At 40.6% G+C, this 21,439-nt stretch overlaps 1 protein-coding gene across 1 annotated transcript in view; it reads left to right on the forward strand.

Moving 5' to 3' along the window:
• Window positions 1–21,439, forward strand: part of tox3 (TOX high mobility group box family member 3) — a 97,698-nt gene that overhangs the window by 74,906 nt on the left and 1,353 nt on the right. The window contains exons 3-6 of the mRNA XM_070896934.1: window positions 1,717–1,968; window positions 14,318–14,587; window positions 15,410–15,637; window positions 17,618–17,698. Of these exons, the coding sequence (XP_070753035.1) occupies window positions 1,717–1,968; window positions 14,318–14,587; window positions 15,410–15,637; window positions 17,618–17,698 (831 nt within the window). The remainder of the gene's footprint in view (window positions 1–1,716; window positions 1,969–14,317; window positions 14,588–15,409; window positions 15,638–17,617; window positions 17,699–21,439) is intronic.

Consider the following 21,439-nt stretch of genomic DNA (forward strand, 5'->3'; position numbering starts at 1 on the left):
TGATCTCTGAGGCGAGAAGTTTGCCTTTTTCGGCATTCAATTGATTTCAGCACTCTGTAATGGGAATTCCTAGTGCGATGCTGTAATGATGTCAACAAGCTGTGTAAGCAGCCAATCACATTGAGGAATTCTCACAAACAGAAAACTAGGAAATGAGAAGCTGCTTTTATCCAGATATTTTAAGAAAAAGTTACAGGGAGCGAAATAAAGATTGGGAGTCTCACATGGGGATAAGGTACAAGCTGAAATATCATGAGCAAATTTTTAAATTATTTTAAAAGCTTTTTAAAAATGATCATAATGGAAACATTTAAATTGTTATCATAATGGGGTAATGGGGACATTTGACATTCTACACATATAAAAATGAGTTTTTCATGGCCAGAACATTTGTTTACCAGTCAATACGCTGTTAAAACCCCATGTGCACCTATTCGAACAAGGCTTAACATTTAATGGGATATTTAACAGTGATATTACCATGAAAAAGCCCAAGTTTTTGTCAGTTTCACTGATTACACTGATTTCCGGGGGGGGGGGGGGGTGGCTCTACAGCGCAGTCTGTGTTCGAGCAGTGACTGGCTGACCACAATTTCAGGATTTCCGCATGCCCTAAATCCCGAAGTTGCGGTCAGTTTCAGAGGGGTAATGGCAGCAAACACTGGTAGTTCACCATCATTACCCACTGCAGTTTCCGGATCCTTATGGTTAAAATCCCTCCATGGCTTCACCCTCTCTATTTTTGTACTCTTCTTCAGCATTACAGCCCCCTGGCAAGCCCTTCGTTCCTCTGACTCTGGCCCCTTGTACATCCCCACATCCCCGCATCCCCCCTTTCTTTCTCAAAAGTCTAACGTGTTTAGTCTGCGATCCCTACCTTCTGTTGTTTTATTCCTTACAAATCTCCGCACCAACGTCCCACCCTGTGTGCATTGCTATGGTTTTGTCTGATGCAATGGCACCATTGTTTGCTTCGATGCTTTGTGAATAACAAACAGTTTTCAGCAGTTGTGAACTCGAGTGACCAGGCCTAGTAAATGTATGACATGACAACAGAGCTGTTACATTTGATTGCATAAAGAGCAGCTGCAATCAAATATCAGCATTGCTAATCAGTGCAGGTAGAATGTGGGTCACCCATCACCAGAATATATAAACAGTGAATTTTACAGTACTGTTTTGTAAACTTCCTGAGTAGGATCAGAGATGTATGTTGTATTAATCTACAAAGGGCCACTAAGCACAAATAATAATAGTCTAGCTAATTTGGTAGCCACTAGAATGAAGCGTTAGTGTCATATCACTTGTATGTTCAAAAGCCTTGATAACCTAACATTGTGTTGAATAGTATCACTTAACAGGTATTTAAAGCTGCAGATAAGGAATCATGCTCATTTTGCTTGTCTAAATAGATCACTTGCCAACTGAAGAGCAGCCATTATATCATAGAGATTTTGTTCTGAGCTGTGTTAAGTCTCGATGCAGACAAGCGCACTTTGATGCAGCTTCTGATGTGCAATGATTTCAGTCAGCGATGAGAACTTTTATCTTTAACTAATTGATAGCGCTGCTGGAGTGGAAGTGTAACACTGTAACTGTGTTGTGTTGTGTAAGGGAATACTCAATATGCCTCGAGGCTTTACTTTTACCATATGTCTTTTAAATCTTGTACTGAACTATTGCATGCTGATTGTTTCCAATCTGTTTTCTCTTCAGACATTCCACACTCCAAGCCTTGGGGATGAGGAGTTTGAGATTCCACCCATAACCCCACCGCCAGAAACAGACCCCACTCTGGGACTAACAGATGTGGTGTCAGCTTTTCAAGGCCTTAATGATCCATTGCCCTCACAAGGAAATGAATTCACACCCCATTTCCCCCCACAAAGCCTGGACCTGCCTTCCATCACAATATCCAGAAGTATTATGGACCAAGATGGTGGACTCCTCAGTAACGGCTTGACTGTGGTAGGTGGAACTTAAGTACCATTGTCTAGAAACAGCCTTTTATTAGACATGGCTTTCAATGATGTTGACTACAACTTCTTGGACCAAAAGATGCAACCATACATAATATTAATAGATACCTTCATTAAATAATATATCCAATTCATTGACACACAAACTAATACCTGCATTTATTTTGAACAAATGCAGCTATTCAGTTTTAATGTTCATGTGTGGTTAATGCAGTTAGAGTCTTTAATAATGATTTCCTGATTGTAGAGAACTTGCCCCCATTTTTCTAATGATTGTGGCATTGCATGAACAAAATAAGTTTACATTTACTGAAATAGTCAAATTGTGGTTCCACGAGTGGCTTGGTGAGTTTAACCAACAACTAGCTGAGCCATACAGACCAGAAAGATTGCAGGTTCAATCCCCAATCTCTGCTGATCTCAGGGTGCTAGGATTGGCTTTTTGTTCCCACAGCAGATTGCTATCCAGCAACCCTTGCTGGAACTGCATGTGTGGACATCAAGTGAGGGACACAATCAAGCTCAGCTGTGATACCGCACAGTCACTTTGATTTCTGAAACTCACTATCAAAGCTCACACGTGAATACTGGAAACCCAACAAAGATTTCAAGCTTTAAGGAGAGGGAAGAAAATAGGTTAAATATAAAAGAATACTCCAGGCTAATTCATAATAGCCTGCCTTAATGTATTTGCTAAGAAATGTAAACTAAGCAGTAGTTGATTTACTCCAAGTTCTTTAATCAAAGATTTGGCTGACTTTATAAAAAGTTAATCTGAACTTGTGAATTCTAAATGTCCTGATCAATCCTCAACCCCCTACACTTAATGATCTTTTAAATGGTAAAGAGATTTTTATTGGCTTTAAGCCTGGTTAAGTTCTTACAGATGTCAAATGTCGACATACAATGGCTTACAGTTCTAAGTTGAAGATATGCAGTAGCAAATTGTACTGTGTCCAGTTTTGGTCTCCTTACCTAAGGAAGGATATACTCGCCTTCGAAAGTTCACCAAACTGATTCCTGGGATGGGGGATTGTCCTATGAGGAGAGCTTGAGAAGACTAGGTCTATATTCCCTAGAGTTTAGAAGAATGAGAGGTGATCTCATTGAAACATATTAAATTCTTAAGGGGCTTGACAGGGTAGATGCAGGGAGGATGTTTCCCCTGGCTGGCGAGTCCAGAACCTAGCATCACAGGGGTAGAATTTGCCCAGTACAGATTTCTGGCACACTCAACAGAGGTGCGCCGCTTTTGTCCGCCTCGAAGTGCTCCAGAAATCTTCGGTACGAGTTTGGCCGCTCCCCAGCCTCTCCTCGATGGTGGCATAGCATGGCCACTGGATTCGGGGGGCGGAGCCAGGTCCCAGTGCTGAAAACAGTGCCGGGACCTCTGCATATGCGCGCTAGCGTGTGCGCACATGCGCAATAGCTCCTCACCCCTAGAATCTGTGAGAGTGTGCTGCAGGCTGTGTGGGAGGGGCTGAAGCGTGTCGCCCCTATCCCTGGCCGAATGGGCTCTCTCATCGGCGGCCCGCTGCCTTCCCGGGCCATGTTTTGATAGGACTTCTATTTTTTATTTGTTATTGATTGATTGCTTATTACTTTGGTCTTGGTGCTTTAGGTGCAGGGTTCCTTCTATTTTTTATTAATTAATTGCTTATTACTTTTTGTGCTTTCTTTAGTGCTTTGTAAGTCTTGGTGCTTGGTGCAGGTCCTCTCAGCTTCCTTGTATTTTTTATTTGTTATTGAATGCTTATTTTTGTGCTTTGTTTAGAATGTACTTATCTGGGTGATTTCTTAACTCTCCACAAGGGTTTTTTTGTTCGGCCACAAATGGCCACATACGCTGGCCTAAGTTAGTTTGGAGCAACTATTAGCTGTCCAAACTGGCTTAAATGGCCAAAACAGGCGTAGGTGGCTGGATACGCCCCCTTTTGGAAAAAAAAAACGAAACTAAAAAAAATCCTAACTCACTCACTTACACTGGCGCAAATTAAATGTGTAGAATGGGGATTTTTAAAAAACTCCAGAAAAATCAAGTTGCTCCAAAAAAAAGGAGCAACACCTGGCCAAATTTGGGCCCACAGTCTCCGAATAAGGGGTTGGCCATTTAGGATTGAGATGAGGAGAAATGTCTTCACTCAAAGGGTTGTGCATCTTTGGAATTCTCTCCCCCAGTGGGCTGCAGCTTCTCAATCATTCAGTATGTTCAAGGCACAGATCGATAGATTTTTATGGATACTAAGGGAACCAAGGGATAAGGGGCCAGTACAGGAAGGTGGAGTTGAGGAAGAAGATTAGCCACAATCTTACTGCATGGCGGAGCAGGCTCGAAGTGCCGAATGGCCTACACCTACTCCTATTTATTATGTTCTTAAAATGTCTCTGGTATTCAAATGGGCATTGCAACAAAATAGATGTAGATTACAACCTTATTATTTTGAAACCTAATCGGTCACGCTAGCTTAGTTTTGATTTTTCTTTTTTCTTGCTACTGTATATCAACATCTTAATGGTGTAAAACCCATGTAAATAACTGATACATTATTCTACCATATTCATAATATATCAACTACTGCTCAGCAACTTATACTGTAAATTAAAATGTAATGTTGAAAACACAGATTTAATTTCTATGTTATGAGACAGTAAAGATCTGGGTGTTTTACATTTGCTTTGGATTGATATGTATGTGCGAGTACCTTTGACTTGCTTGGGGAGTTTAGCAGCATGGAAACTACATCTTTCAAATGCTAACTGTGCTGTATTAGTACTATACTTCATGGAGTCATCTGACTTCATCTAGGCTTTGCTTTATAAACTGGGCCCAGACTTGTTATTTTTCCTCAAACAGAATCATCTGCAAGCCATGGTTTCCCACTGTACTGCATTATGTGTTTTCAGCTGTCTGGTCAGTGTTTGCACAATGTAGTCATAGCTGGTGAGCGAGAGCTGAGAGACAGGTGTAGAACTAATGCTTACACTGGAGCAGGTGCTTCATATGGAGGTCTAGTTATTCAGGTAAAACGCAACACAGCTGCCCCAGGAATGTAGTATTCTTAGAAACTTATTATCTTTACATGTTCATGAAAAGTTTACACAGCATGCTTCAAATCATTTGGGATATTGAGGCCAATAATGAACTTTTGTTTCCAAGGTTTAATGGTAGCTGTTTGTGTTACTGCAGTATTACTGTTTTCAGTTTCTTGCATACAGCCTCGAATGAAAACGTTCAAAAATCTGAGCAGTCCCGTTGCTTCACAACTAACATCTCAATTATATTGGGAGTTGACAAACTGGAGCACTCCAACTTTCCAACTGACAATAAAAATGCTATTGAGTAAAAGACGACACCAGATTCTAGCAAGCCACCTTGCTTGCCAGTCTATCTTGAATCATGGAGGAACTGACTGCAGTGAAACTACTGGCCATTTTTCCAGCCTAGTTTGCCAGTCACATGAATTAACCATCACGCCAGAGATGCAACCGGTCATGGATGGGAGGGGAGGGGGTATAATTTTCACCTTCATCACTTGGACAGTAATCTGGCGGATTGGATTACCCACTACCTACCCATTGTAGAATCCATCCAATTTTCATCCTACTGATTTTCAACGTGTTACCGCCAGCTCGTCGGTACATGTTGAGCATGGGACTTGTTAAATCAGCATAATCCTGGATTACCCGAGTCCAATATAAATGGGACAAAATGTTTTGAACGGTCAACCAGTAGACCCAACTCCAAATCCCTTAATGCTATTAACATTTGCACTCCCATAAGAACATAAGAAATAAGAACAGGAATAGGCCAAACGGCTCCTTGAGCCTGCTCTGCCATTCAATAAGATCATGGCTGATCTGATCATGGACTCAGCTCCACTTCCCTGCCCGCTCCCCATAACCCCTTATCTCCTTATTGTTTAAGAAACTGTCTCTTTCTGTCTTAAATTTATTCAGTGTCCCAGCTTACACAGCTCCTTATTCTAAGATCATGCCCTCTAGTTCTAGTCTCCCCCATCAATGGAAACATCCTCTCTGCATCCACCTTGTCAAGCCCCCTCATAATCTTATACGTTTTGATAAGATCACCTCTCATTCTTCTATTTTGTTTGTAGTTTGGACCTGGTTCTCTGAGGAATAGATGGGGGTATAAATGGCCAGAAAATGGTTCTTATGGACATTGCTCAATTCTTCATGGGTTAACAGTGGCAGCTATGATTGTCCTGAGCAACACGAACAGTACGAGTGTTGAGGGGGGTGCAGGGGGAGAAAATCGGGAAAGTTGCACTTGCACATATCTATCTCCTTGCTTACCTCCTTTCAATAAAAGATATAAAACACTGGTGCTTTATGTTAAAATAGGCTGTGTTCCTATTTTTATTTCTCCCCAAAGAACAAGTTTGGTGGCTTTCAAATGTGCAGCACTGATCCATCACCTTTAAATTGCCCTTTGTTCCTGTACCAGAGATGCACAGTAAACCATTCCATGAAGCAGAACAATCTTTGGATTTCTTGTTCAAAAGAATGTGTCAGGTTGCTTAATGAGTTGCAAAATAGTGCAAACATTATCAGCACACATGGTTAGACGAAAAGTGGATGTAACAGAATTACTTCTGGGTCCTCAATTAAAAGAAATAATGGTGCTCCTTAGGGGCAAAGAACAGGACTATTCACTCATTTTTCTATTATGCGCCACAGTCATAGATATTTTTAGTTTATGGAGAGAGGCATTTTGTACCACAAGCATATAATTTACCTTTCAGACATTAAACACTTTTCCTCCTTTTTATATGAGATTTTCAGTATTTGCTCACAGCATGATTGACATTTTCTGCTCAGAGGAAGAATTTTGCTTTCATGACAGACAATGGAAGAAATTCAATCCTGTAGAAATAATCACTGCTGAGCAAATTTATTGCACACCAAAATAGGAGACTAATTTCTGTACATTGTGAATCAGACTTAGAATCTGATTGGAGGAATGAATAGGCAGAGTATCATTTTACAAGAATACCTCAAAATTGTACAAGTTAGTAGCAATGTATTTATTTTACTGGTTTCATTATTTCTTTAGCGTAAATATTATTTAAGATGAATTTTCAAAACTCTGATAGCTAACCTACAAGAAATAGTGTGAGAGCAGGGCTAGGTATTAGCATGGATAGAGAATTGGCTGGCGAACAGAAAGCAGAGAGTCGGGATAAATGGGTCCTTTTCGGGTTGGAAATCGGTGGTTAATGGTGTGCCACAGGGATCGGTGCTGGGACCACAACTGTTTACAATATACATGGATGACCTGGAAGAGGGGACAGAGTGTAGTGTAACAAAATTAGTGGGAAAGCGGGTTGTGTAGAGGACACAGAAAGGCTGCAAAGAGATTTAGATAGGTTAAGCGAATGGGCTAAGGTTTGGCAGATGGAATACAATGTCGGAAAGTGTGAGGTCATCCACCTTGGGGGAAAAAAAACAGTAAAAGGGAATATTATTTGAATGGGGAGAAATTACAACATGCTGCGGTGCAGAGGGACCTGGGGGTCCTTGTGCATGAATCCCAAAAAGTTAGTTTGCAGGTGCAGCAGGTAATCAGGAAGGCGAATGGAATGTTGGCCTTCATTGCGAGAGGGATGGTGTACAAAAGCAGGGAGGTCCTGCTGCAACTGTACAGGGTATTGGTGAGGCCGCACCTGGCGTGCAGTTTTGGGCACCTTACTTAAGAAAGGATATACTAGCTTTGGAGGAGGTACAGAGATAATTCACGAGGCTGATTCCGGAGATGAGGGGGTTACCTTATGATGATAGATTGAGTAGACTGGGTCTTTACTCGTTGGAGTTCAGAAGGATGAGGGGTGATCTTATAGAAACATTTTAAATAATGAAAGGGATAGACAAGATAGAGGTGGAGAGGTTGTTTCCACTGGTCGGGGAGACTAGAACTAGGGGACACCGCCTCAAAATACGGGGGAGCCAATTTAAAACCAAGTTGAGAAGGAATTTCTTCTCCCAGAGGGTTGTGAATCTGTGGAATTCTCTGCCCAAGGAAGCAGTTGAGGCTAGCTCATTGAATGTATTCAAGTCACAGATAGATAGATTTTTAACCAATAAGGGAATTAAGGGTTATGGAGAGCGGGTGGGTAAGTGGAGCTGAGTCCACGGCCAGATCAGCCATGATCTTGTTGAATGGCGGAGCAGGCTCGAGGGGCTAGATGGCCTACTCCTGTTCCTAATTCTTATGTTCTTATTAATCGAGTTAGTATACTGTCCTTTCACCTCTCGGTTCAGACCCAGTCTAGCTCAGAAAGATGGGATAAAAATGTCGTCTTTATGCCAGTTGGAAATGTAAAGAGCTTGGCACTCTTGACCAAGTTGCAGGTTGTCATGACGCTACAGTAGAAAACTGTTCAGAGTGACACCAAATTGCTGTCTCATTCAGAGGGGGCATAAGGATAGCTGGTGTGGAACGTGGAAAAATATATAGTGGTGCAATGCAGGGTGGTGCTCTTTGCAGAAATGTGTGTTCCATTTCCCAACACTGATATTGGTTACTTTGAGGAGCATATAAAAATGGCTATACATTGGATGTAGAAGAAGACTGTGCTGGTTTCACAGCCAGAGTTCACCCACTGCAGTTATGATGAGCCTAATTAGTTCTTGGCTGGGTAGCTCCATGGAGCACTTGTCCAAAGGAGAACATTTCACCTCAGGGGAGGAACTGAATGGTAGACTTGTGCTGCAACAAGCACATCTCTCATCAGCTGTTCACTAGGCAGCATTTACAATGATCATGGAGAAGATTGCCCTTTTTTGCCAGCTGATGGATGTGACATATAGAGGCCTTCTGAGATAAAATAAAGGATAAACCTTGATCAAATGGTTGTTGTACATTTACATCACTTAAGCTCTTCTATTTACAGTTTGAATTAATAAAATAATTCTAGTGTTAACATTGATTAAATTAAAAGAAATAGAAATAGGAATTTATGGCACGTCTCAATTGTTATGCAGCATGTATTATACGCCCAAATGAACTTTCATTTGATTTGCTATGGGGAAAAGTGATGGTGCTTTAGGCCTGCATCATCAAATTGTTAATATTTGCCCAATGTCACATGACGGTAATTTTCAATTCAAACACATCGGAAGACTTTCACATCTAAGTTTAATTGCAATTGTAAGAAGCAATCTTATTACCTGATTTATATTCCAAATAATAAAAGCAACCTGTAAATGAATTGAAGGCAGTAATCCAATCTTAAGAATTGTGATGTTGAACATAGACCACTCAAGCTTCACTTGTGGTTATGACATCATCCGAAGCCATTGATTGGATTATTATCTTGTAATACAATTACACACATCCCATTATCATATACGTACACTGTATTGGAGACCATAACTTGTAATTCCTTATGTTTGTGTCAAACAGGCATATTGGCCTTTTCTTACAATGGATTAAAAATATGTTTTTGACGTGTACAGTTCCATAAATCACAGATTTTTCACATTGAAGACAATTTAATTTAAATTTTTTTTAAATACTAAATTCAACTTTAATTAAACTGAGTCCATTGATAATTTCCTTTCAGCATTATTTTATTGCTATATAATAATTGTATAATTATCCCAAGGCATTTCCTTGAATCTATGGCTAGTGGTTCAGCATGTTCTTTTAACACCTCTCCATAATCTGTCCAGTCCACTGAGTAGCGACGACTTCTGTAGTACATCAGTTTCAGAAAGTGGAATTTTTACTAGACAGCTATTGTGACATATTGGGTCAGTCAGAAATGAAAGATATTCATGCAAGCATGCAATACTTGTAATGAAGTCTCACTCTGACCTTCTGTATGATTGATTCTGTAATTTAGTTTTCTCAGGCTGTGCCAGAAATGAAATGAAATCATGTTGAACAAGTTCTGAATACCCACAGTACACTACGAAAAATATTCAGCCCAAGAGGCTTGAGGGGCAACAGCTGAGCGATTTATCTCTGCACTATTATAGGCTTTGCTAGCATTCAGAATTTCATTTTTCTCATTTGGTTTAAGAGCTTAATTCTGCAGGTAGTTGTGAATGGGAAAAAAAAAATAAAACACAGTTCACATATAAATTGCCAGAATAGGAGTATGTGCAGAGGGCTGATAAAATGTCTGAATAGAGCTGACCTTTCATGTTGGTGAAAGTTGCTGGGGGATTCATCCTCATAATTACCATATAGATTATTTTATTCCTCTTCTGCAATGAAACATTTCAGAGAGCACTACTGCTGATTGAATGAAAATTGAACTTGTTAACGGTCTTTCTAGCTTTGACTTAGAAGTGCTAGGGGACTCTGCTGTATGTTATGTAAGGTTAGTTTTAATGAATTCTGATATTAACTCTGAAGGAACAATGAATGTCAGAGCGAAATGCATCATCCTATAGCCCTCATTTATTATTCTGTTAATGCAATAGATTTCACTAATTGTATATACTACACTATTGAATGTGCAATTTACTGAAGTGTATACAATATTTAAAACACCAGTTCATAGCTACATGTACTGGATTTATCCCAGTAAATTGTACATTTAGGAGTCTATATTCAGCCAGAATGTTACACTTTCCATGTTTACAGGCAAGACTATAGACAACATTGCAATCCCTGTTTTGATTGAAATTGTGAATTGGCGCAGCTAATAGCTCACTGCAAAGAAATTTGCTTAATCTATAAAACATATTGGAGCATAATTATACATGTATGCCAAATCCTGTTAGTGAATATTCAATTAGGCCTAAAAAGAAGGTGTTTTCACACAATCAATGTGGAGCAAGCATTTATCTGTATTTTACCTCACAGTAAACATTTTCATAACAGCTTTGTTTTTTTGTTGGTTTGATTTGTAGCTCATTTATATACAACTTAAAGGATATCTGTAGTGCTGCTTTAAGCACTACAGACATCCTTCAAGTTGTATATAAACATTGCACTTAACCTCTAAATCAATCCACGTTTTTAATCAGTTTAGTGAATTAGTAACCTTGTTTACAGAGCTGCATGTGAAGGAGTTATTTTATATATCATTAAAATGTTTAATGTCTCGAACATTTTGTTCTTTTGGACAAAGTGTTCACTGCATAGTTGTTTATCGTCTCTTGACTTATCAAATGAAACTGACCTATGGAATTTTCTTTACAGCATCATGACTTTAAGATGAAATAAAACAGCTTGCATGATTCTGAAATTCCAATTTTCCCACAATTCGACATTTAAAGAAGATAATCTCTATGATAAAAATGAATGAAGTTTTTATGCAGTGCAAAATCATCAGTGGGTAAAAGACACGACAACAGTGGCAAGAGAAACCGGAAATGGCGGCTTTAAGTGTCGCAAGCACGTAACCTAAATAGCAGAAGAGTTCCAGAATTTCTAGTTCCCTCCTCCTAAGAGTGGCTTAATTACAGCTGATTTTATCTGACAAAAATGGCATTCATTCTTCTCATTGACAATCCACGCTTTCCACATTTTGCTATCGGCTCAGAATCAAATTTTTTAAAAAGCAATTTATAATATCATTAACAGTCTTCAAGGAAACTGTCATATTTTATATTAGCTGTTTAAATTACAGCACCTTTGTGTTTAATTCCGAGAGCTAACCTATAGTGTGCTGCGGCTATCAGTTTGTTTTGTCACAGATACATAATTTGCGAGTTATGTCAACACATGTAATGATTTTCCCATTTTTTCCACATTTAGGTCAAAATTTATTTTCTAGGTTTATAGTAATATTATTCAAGACGTTCCATCAGAATATTACTAACTTTGAACTGCGCTGCATTTGAATATTTTTATGGTACCCATTGTGGAAAGTTTAATAGCGTCAGGACACTGGACATATTGTCACAGTACATGCTACCCACATTATTAAGCTCTCTGTTTTGAGGCGACAGGATTTAGGTTCCTGGTATTTTCATGCTTCATTAAATATTGTTTAATATTATGGAACATGACTGTAGTATGCATCTCATTACAAAGCACAAAATGATTTTCTCCCAAGAACTGTATTTTTATGAGGAAGCAGTTATACTAAGGAGCAAGATTATAAAGGCAAAAATTCCTCTGTTTCCACGCATGCAGAAATTAGCCAGGAACATAATAAAAATGAGTGACAGAGACACGCTTGAATAAAAATGCTGAGTCTTTAATTTTTTATTTTAATTTGTGCTCAAAAACTACAGTGGCACTCAGACTTATTAATAATCCACAAAAAAACAAATCTGCTGTTCAACTGAAGCAACGCCTGTAGATGGGGCCCAAAACAAGACACTAGCTTTGTGGTGACCTTTCTCACCAGGATTGAATTAGAAATTAAGGGGCCAAAATTGCCCCCCCACCCGAAACGGGGAGTACGCACCCCGTTTCTATGGTTTTTACCACCGCGGTGGTTGAGGTCACCACTTGAGCAAAATTCCGCTCTTTTTGTTTTTTTTCAACTCAGATGTGGAAGTCGCTCTTAATGGGGACGGATATGCGGTGGTGACGACACTAGTGGGGCGGAGGTTGGGAGGGGTGCAGAGTGGCCACCACGATGCCGTCATCACGGCGCCGCGTCACCATGGCTCTCCCCTTCACTTAAAGGGGTGAGCCTGTTCGATCTTTAAACTTCGGTTCACTGGGCCACCGGGGAGGGTTTCAGCTGGGCCAGCGGCCTGGCACCTAAGAGGGGGGTGGCAGGCGGCCTGTTGGTGGCCCGGCCAAACCCAGGGGCATAATTGTCGAGCCGACATGGTAGTCGGCTGACAAAGAAAAGAACATGGCGGCAGCGGCAGTAGGTCCTCCCCTTTAAAGGGAGCCGCGCCACCATTATAGAAGGCCTCAGCCTCACTAGACCGTCCTGAAAAAGCTTGTTTTGGCACCGCCCAGTGAGCCGAGGATTTTCACGGTGGAATTTTGACGTCGGGGGTAGATCAACGGTGCGCACTGTGATGGCGCACTTGGCACGGATCGTCATCAGCGGAGTGGTGGTTGGGGGGAAGGAGCAGGTCACTGCTAGGATAATGCAGAAGCGGAATTTTGATAATAGTAGCCATTACACGAATATTCGGCACTCCGCAACATGACTATCGCTTTCCAGTATTAAGAGACCTTAAGGAAACGGGCAATTTCAGCCCCGAAGTGTGTATTTGGATTATATTTACATTTTTCATTACTTTTTGTGGGCGGGGATGTGAAAGGAACAGTTTCCCACTTTTTACAGATAATCAAAATCAGGCACCTTCTGGTCCCAGAGGCCTGTGAAGCTCTTTCTGAGTAACATGTATTGGTAGCAACCTCCTGAAGAGCATCCTTTATTGCAGCAGTGTACTTGTTCAGCCATCTTTTGGGCTCTCCGAGTGAGATGGACAATTTAGTACCAATTAGTATGAGGCTACAGGCAGTTTTTCTTCTGCGGGCATGGGTTAAGCAGCACAGAAAGAAAGTTTCACTTAGTTCCCCTGGGTCTGATTCAAACTGTGGTGAACATACAGTGTGCTACCCCACTGGACTATCCAGTCCTTCCAGAAAGTGAATTTCCAGCCCTCGTGGAGAATTGTTATGGCAATAATAGAGGAGTCACAAAGCAACTTCAATTGATTTTATTCGGTTACTTATTCAAATTACATTATAGTTTTACAATTGAAAGCTTATTCTGTCAGAAATGTCATAATAGAACAAGCCAATAGTGGCGATGACATAAAATTTGTATTCATTAGTCAACTCTAACTAAAAATGGCTGTCTTGCTCACAAGTTATCAGGTCCGTCTCATTTCTGGGTTACAAGTGACACATGGGAGATATCTCCACCAGTGAGCCTGTTTATAATTCAGTTTTGTGAAGATATTTATTATAACCCCATTACCGATCATGGTATAGTTTCTATATTTAGCATGTAAGAAAGCCTGGAACAAGCAAAGGCCATTCAGGCCATCATATCCACTCTCCTCAGACCTTGCACAATATTGTCAATATTCAAACTTTTCAATATTTTTGCATCCCTGCATCTCTACTATTCAGTCGTGTTCCTCCACAACCTTCCCCTAACTGCAGCTGTGCAGGAACCATTGGGGATAGAATTTTATTTTCTGGCAGAGTGGAACTTGCCCAATTTTGATTCCATTAAAACCAAGACGAAAATCTACCCCATTGTGTCAAGGGAGTAGTTAATTATCTCAAATTGTACCTAACACTCCCAATCCCATTCCCATTCGATTATTATACAATTCCTTTATAGTGGCAAACAGGAATGACCTAATCATTTTGTCTTTAAGGTCTGTGTCTAGTTAACATATTTTGAATTGGTTTTATTTTTCTTCCAATGCAGGACCTGGGCCAGACACAAGTTTCCCAGTACCACCATGATCCGACCATGGGTATGAGGTCTGTTGTTCATATGGCAGATGTTAATCAAACAGGAATAATGCAACATAATCAGCTGACCACTATTAACCAATCACAGCTGAGTGCACAACTGGGATTGAATTTAGGAGGTGGTAATCTGCCACATAATTCGCCCTCACCCCCTGCCAGCAAGTCAGCAACTCCATCTCCTTCTAGCTCTGTAAATGACGATGATGCTGAGGAATTTAACAGGGTATGTTGTTTGATCACCTGCAATCAAAAATGCTTAGAACATGAATTTACTTCCAATTGTTCTTCTGGTATTTTACTCGTGTGTTTTAAATTTATAATACTATTTGCAGTATATAGCCGTATTATATTTTATGGGGATCATTCTTGCTGTTGTACTGAGGCACTTAATTATTCTTGTATAGTCTTTGTAATTGAGATAGATAGACATTGTTCAATGTAGTATGCTTGTATTTCTATTTTTTCCTGCTTGATTTATTTCTGGAAATAGTTTGGGTTCAATGCAGCCAAACTAAATTTCAAGGTCAGTAATTGCTAAGTCTCTTCTGGCTAATTCTAAAGAAAAAGCAAATGAACAGTTCCATCAAATGCCACTGTTAATTTTTATAAGATAATTGCAATTTTTAAGTTTGCTTTGAGAGAGTGATATTTGATTAACTAATCTGCCTTGATTTGCTTTTGTTCTGTCAAGCACTTTAGAGATTGTTTTAAAACCAGTTAGCTAATCCAGATCAAGAAAGGACTGCTACATATTTGATTGCCTAGAGCTTTGATCTGCTGTTGCTAAATCCTGCAAGATTCAAAAGTATACTGTACGTTTAATGCCTAAAGACATTTGATACATTGTCATTTTTTGATTTATCTAAGACTAAATGTACAAATATGTGTTCTTTCAATTTTACCCTTGTTTGGGGGCATTAGAGTCCTAAATGAACGATCATTTTTCAACATAATTTAATCAAAGGAATATGTTTCAGTCTTACAATTCTAATTGCCTTGAAGTGAGTACTTACTGTAACCCACTTTTTCTCATGACCTGTTTCAGGTGAGTGTTGAGAAACGAGCTGCAGTAGATTCAGGAAAAAAACCCAAGACACCAAAGAAGAAGAAGAAGAAAGATCCCAATGAGCCCCAGAAGCCCGTGTCAGCTTATGCTCTATTCTTCAGGGACACTCAAGCTGCCATTAAAGGACAAAACCCCAATGCTACGTTTGGAGAAGTTTCCAAAATTGTAGCATCCATGTGGGACAGTCTAGGAGAGGAACAAAAACAGGTGACTTGCAGATACTCTGTACAGACCATGGTGGGGTGACAACAATCAATCTGATTTTTTGCTGCCAAAATAGATTTTGATAATATGGCTGGATTGCATTAACATATATTACATAGGTAATGAAACTAATAGTAAGTCATTTTAACTGTTGACCATAGTGTAAAATGGGAGATATTGAATTGGCTGGTCATTATACACATCTTCCAATTTTCCATTCCATTAAAGCCATGGAAAGGAAAATCAGTTGAGGTGCATAACACGTGGCAAATCTGGTCTTGTCCATTTACATTATCATCAAAACTTTAAATTAACCCCAATACAATCCACACCATTTTGTATTTGCTTACTCAAATAGATAACAATGAGAAAAAAACACCAAATCACCTGATCCTTGTCAAACCAGATTTGTAACATAATCGTCTGCTTTTATTTGTTTTTTTAACTCTTTCATTCCCCACTTTTCTTTTTCTTTCTTTGTTTTCTTTTCATCTTTTTTTCTGTTTCCTTTCTCTTGTTCTGCCACATTCTCTCCCTCTGTCTTTTTTCCCTCTTAGTTTCTCTTCCTTGTTCCTAGCCTCTCCTCAGTGCCCATTCTGTGTTTTTAATCATTTCCCCCAGGAGCTATTTAAGGTGTCCAGCTCACAGTGCTGAGCCTTGCATTTGACTAAGTGCCAACAATTGCACTAAGATGAATTTTGTCCCCTCCCTATCTGACAGCAAGAACCTCTAGATTCAATGCCTTCCTTTCTCGTTTCCTATCCTCCACCATCCACAAACGCAACTTGTCTGTAACACAGTTAGCCTTGAGCTCTCCCATACTAAGTTCTACTTAACCGTCAACCCCCCAATGTCATTGACCTATACTGGCTTTTTGTCTGTGAACATATTGGGCTGAGTTTTCAGTCTCCTGCTGTCCCTGTTAGTGCCCCGTAGGGGCGACAATGGTGGTGGCGGACTTTCGGTGCCGGCTTCGACGGGACAGTAACGCCCGGAAGAGGCGAGCCAGTGTGCAATGCCCCTGGTTGCGACACTGGCTCGATTTCTGGCTGCCGCCCGATCCGTAATGTTCTGTAGAGCACTGTGCTGGGACCGCCTGTGAAAGCTGACAGTTCGAGCTGTAGCAGCTGCAGTGTGGTAAGTAATGTCGACCTCGGGTAAGTGTCTTTTTTTTTTGCGATTTATGTTGTGGTGGTGTGAGTTATTGGGAATATTTTTGGTGTATATTTTTTCCCTCCCGAGGCCTCTCTTACAGCGCACCGAGGTCAGCTGTTTAGCTCGGGATTTTCAGTTGCTCAGCCGGCCTAGCGCCCTAAAAGAGGTGTGTAATGCCTCCCTGAGCGCTCCGCTCCAAACTCTGGGCCCAGCTGATTAATTTTGCTGACTGAAGCGCAGACTTTACTGTTCCGCCGCCATTACCGACCCAAAGTGAGCAGAACCGAAAGTGCAGTCCAATAAATTCCCGGTCCTTAGCATCAAGTTTCTCCAGCCTTATACCATCCCCTGCCCCCCCCACACACACACATTTCGTCCTCTAACTCTGGAATTTTGTGTGCTTCCATTGCCCCACTAATGGCAGAGTCTGCAGCTCCACTCTCTCGAACTCCGTAACCTCATCATCTCTCCTCCTTTAAAAGCCTTCTCAAAAGCCATCTTTTTAATCAGGCATTTGGTCATCCCTCCTAATCTCTCCCTTCATGGTTTAATAACCATTTCCCTGTCTTATTTCCATTCCTTGGGACCTATTTTACATTAAAGATGCTATTATTGTTGAATATAGAGACTTTCTTTTAAAAATCCGAGTTACATAAGTAAAAGCCCTTCCATCACCAAATGTTATAAAATTGCATTTATAAGATAAAATTGTTACATTCTGCTGACTAAAATAATCTGCTCCATGGTTTTCTTGCAAAAGTCATAACTGTACAAGGTTAATAAATGTACAAGCATTTTAACCTTGAGAATATCTGTGTTTGAATATAGGTATACAAAAGAAAAACAGAAGCTGCTAAAAAAGAATATCTAAAAGCTCTTGCAGCATACCGAGCCAGCCTTGTTTCAAAGGTAATCTTCTGAAAATGCATGTTGAATATGGTTTGTTGGCTTATGCTGGGTTTTATAGTTCATGCTATGTAGTGAGTTACTGTTGGAGTCAAACTTAATTAAACCTTCACAAATCACATAACCGAGCTTGGTTTTATATCAACAACTTAAAGAGCATAAAGTGAGCGACAAAAATGTTGTGTGCAGCACATATTGGATTTATGGAAAAAAACCTATGTTTCATCATTTGTCAACTCTGTCAGAATAAGTTACTGCAATAACACATGTCTTTCACCATCTCTATAATCTGAGGGACAAAATATAATATACGTTTTTTAAACAAAATTGAGCACACCCATGATATGTGTCAGTCTTGGTTCAGATAGCACTTTTACATCTGAGTCAAAAGTTTGTGGTTTAAGCCTCATTGCAGATTTGAGCACATAATCTAGGCTGACACTTTGGTGCAGTACTGAGGGAATGCTACACTGTCTTTCAGATGAGACGTTAAACCGAGATGCCATCTGGCTTCTCAGGTGGACTTAAAAGATCCCACAACTCTATTCGAAGAAGAGCAAGGGAGATCTCCCATTGTCCTGGCTAGTATTTATTCCTCAATCAATTTCACTAAAACACATTATCTAGACATTATTTCATCGCTGTTTGTGGGACCTGGCTGTCTTCAAAATTGGCTAGCACATTTCCTACATTACAACAGTGACTACACTTCAAAATTACTTCAATGGCTGTACAGGGTTTAGAACATCTTGAGATTGTGAAAGGCGCTATATAAATGCAAGTTCTTTCTTTCCTTCTATTAAACAGATCAAGTTAAGGATGCTAATGTGGTACAGTTTACTGCTACATATTACACTTGTGTGGCATATTTGCATAACTCATTGTTATAAGGATCTCATCAATACCCACTGATCTAGGAACACTAGGAAGGGGACCTAGAGTCTGGCATGACTGAGATGGAGTTTTAGGGTCCAATAGTATTTTGAAGCTCTCTTGCATGATCTGGGTGGGAGAGTTCCAGGAATATTGGGAAATAAAGGTTGTAACAATTGACCAAGTCCTGGGAGCTATGATCACTGGGAGAGGGATCCTGAGATTTTGAGACATTATGGAGGGAGATATAACCTAAATGGTGGGTTAATGAGAGACCCTTGTTTTCATTTTTTTTTTAACATTCAAAATTCCCTGATTGGCCATCCCCTTACTATATAAATTATCTTCCTCGAAATCCATCTTACCCAAGATTTAACATGCTGGTTCAACTACTTATTTTTCAGTGTATAAAGTTTTTTCAATTTATTTGAGAGAGAGAAAAGAATTAATTGTTTGGGAAGTTAAAAAGAAAGAAAGTCTTGCATTTATATAGCGCCTTCACGACCACCAAACATCCCAAAGCGCTTTACTGCCAATGAAGTACTTTTTGAAGTGTAGTCACTGTTATAATGCAGGAACGCAGCAGCCAATTTGCGCACAGTAAGCTCCCACAAACAGCAATGTGATAATGACCAGATAATCTGTTTTAGTGATGTTGATTGAGGGATAAATATTGGCCAGGACACCAGGGATAACTCCCCTGCTCTTCTTCGAAATAGTGCCATGGGACCTTTTACGTTCACCTTGGTGTAACGTCTCAGCCGAAAGACAGCACCTCTGACAGTGCAGTGCTCCCTCTGGTATCTAGATCTCAGTACTCCTCACTGAGCCATCAGGAGCATTATTGGAGAAATAAGTTGCTATTTAATGTAAGTCTATGATTGGAGCGTGGGCAGGTACAGCAGGAGCAGCGAGGTCGGGGCGAAGGAGCAGCGAGAGAATGTAGAGGGATGTGATCAGGACCCGGGAGAGGCGTGAGTTCGGAGCCCAGAAGAGGCGAGGGTCCAGGGGCAGCACGGGCCAGCCCACACTGCGATATGTGTGTGCACTAGGTCCGTGCAGCAGAGCTGGTCTCCAGTCGTCTTGGTTAATCCTTGCCACTGGATCAAGACCTAGCTCTGTCAAGCCCGTGTGGTGGCTGGTGTGCAACAGCCACCACACGTTAAAAAAATCCACGCACAGGCATCTTCCACCCTTCAAGATGTAGTTCGGGATCTGGAATATTAGGCCCTTCATTGAAACACCTGTGAACTCATCCCTTTTTGGCGTGGAAGCAAGTCATCCTCGTTTCGAGGGACTGCCTATGATGATGATGACTCCCTCAGTACTGTACTGGAGTGACAGCCTAGATATTTTTGTGCTGATGTACCTGGAGTGGGACTTGAACCCACAACCTTCTGACTCAGAGGTGAGAATGAGCCACAGCTGACACTCCAATGGGAAGTTAGGAAAATGTTACTTATCATGAATACAAAGGTTGGAAGTGAATGCACTGGAGCAATAAGCAAGGAATGGAGAATCAACCTGAGTTCTTAAAAATCATTTGTCTTAAAAATTAAACCTTCTTATAATGGAAATATTACACATTTATATTACACAAAATGTATTAGTTTTTTTTCTCATGAATGAGCGCATAAAAATAAGGTCATTTCCAAATAGTTACCTCAATAACCTGACATTTTCTCACTATTGTTTCATCAGCACCTGACAATAGGAATACCTTTGTTGTTTAAAAACATGAATAAGCTGTTTGATTAACTACCACATCATTTATGTCCATGAAAGTTTGAAAAATATCATATTTGCCACAGGCATGTTTATGGGTTCATATTATTCCACTTCCTGATTAGTTTAAATTTGCTCTAATTGATACTTATCACAGCGTGCTATTGATATTATCTGATTTTCATTACTGCTTTTTATTACATGGATGGTTGAGGTATTTTTCCTTCACAGTTACATGATAATGATCAACAATATCAACTTACCAGATAACTAGCCGCATCCATAATGTGCCCGAGAACTGATTGAAACTGTTTCACTGCACAAGTATGATAACATATTTGTATTTAATCTTCCTGCATTGAAGGGAAAAGTGGTTAAATACTTTCAGGAGCATTTATCCATAGTGGATCCTTTTTTTAAATGAGTTGCTTTTACCAACCCCTTCTCCTCATTTATCTATCTGTTTTGTTTGATAAATACTACAGCAAATATAATAGGGTGATTTCAGTCGAGGAAATACCTTGAAACATGCCCACTGCTTCTCATTGGTGTCAGTGTAAACCAGCCATTTAAAATATTGGCCTTTCCTTTATTTTAAGTCTCTGGGAGAGAAATTCACATCATTTGCACCTCCCGGGGGGCGCAAACGATTTCTCACCTGGGGCGCAGGACCAGTACTGCCTCCTGCGAAATTCTGCAGGAGTTAGCGGAGGTGCAAACCGGCAGCACCCCACTCCTGCTGGTCGTGCCCCCGGCCACTTCGCTGGTGGTGATGATGCCATGTGCAGCGAGCCGTTTTCACCCCGGAACCGAACTTCGGTAGTGCCCCGTGAGACCGCCGTGAGCCTCGCAGGTCGTGAACCGGGCTACACTCCAAAAATTAAAGGGGAGGTGCAGCACGCAATTTGTTTTCAATGGCCAACTTACTAGTCGCGGCCTTGCTTTGTTGAATTCGTGGGGTCTGTGTCGCGATGTTGCAGCCCGGCACTCCTCTTGTGTGCCAGGCTGCTGCCACGGCACCCCGCTCCCCGGTGGTGAAGTGGTGGCCCTTTGCCCCATTGCAGAGTTTGCAGCGTGCGTGCCCCTTTAACGGAAGGGGAGGGCCCAATGCACCCACCAGCACTACACGGTCACACCGCATAATGC

Source organism: Pristiophorus japonicus, chromosome 13, assembly GCF_044704955.1.
Source record: "Pristiophorus japonicus isolate sPriJap1 chromosome 13, sPriJap1.hap1, whole genome shotgun sequence".
Lineage (NCBI taxonomy): Eukaryota > Metazoa > Chordata > Chondrichthyes > Pristiophoridae > Pristiophorus > Pristiophorus japonicus.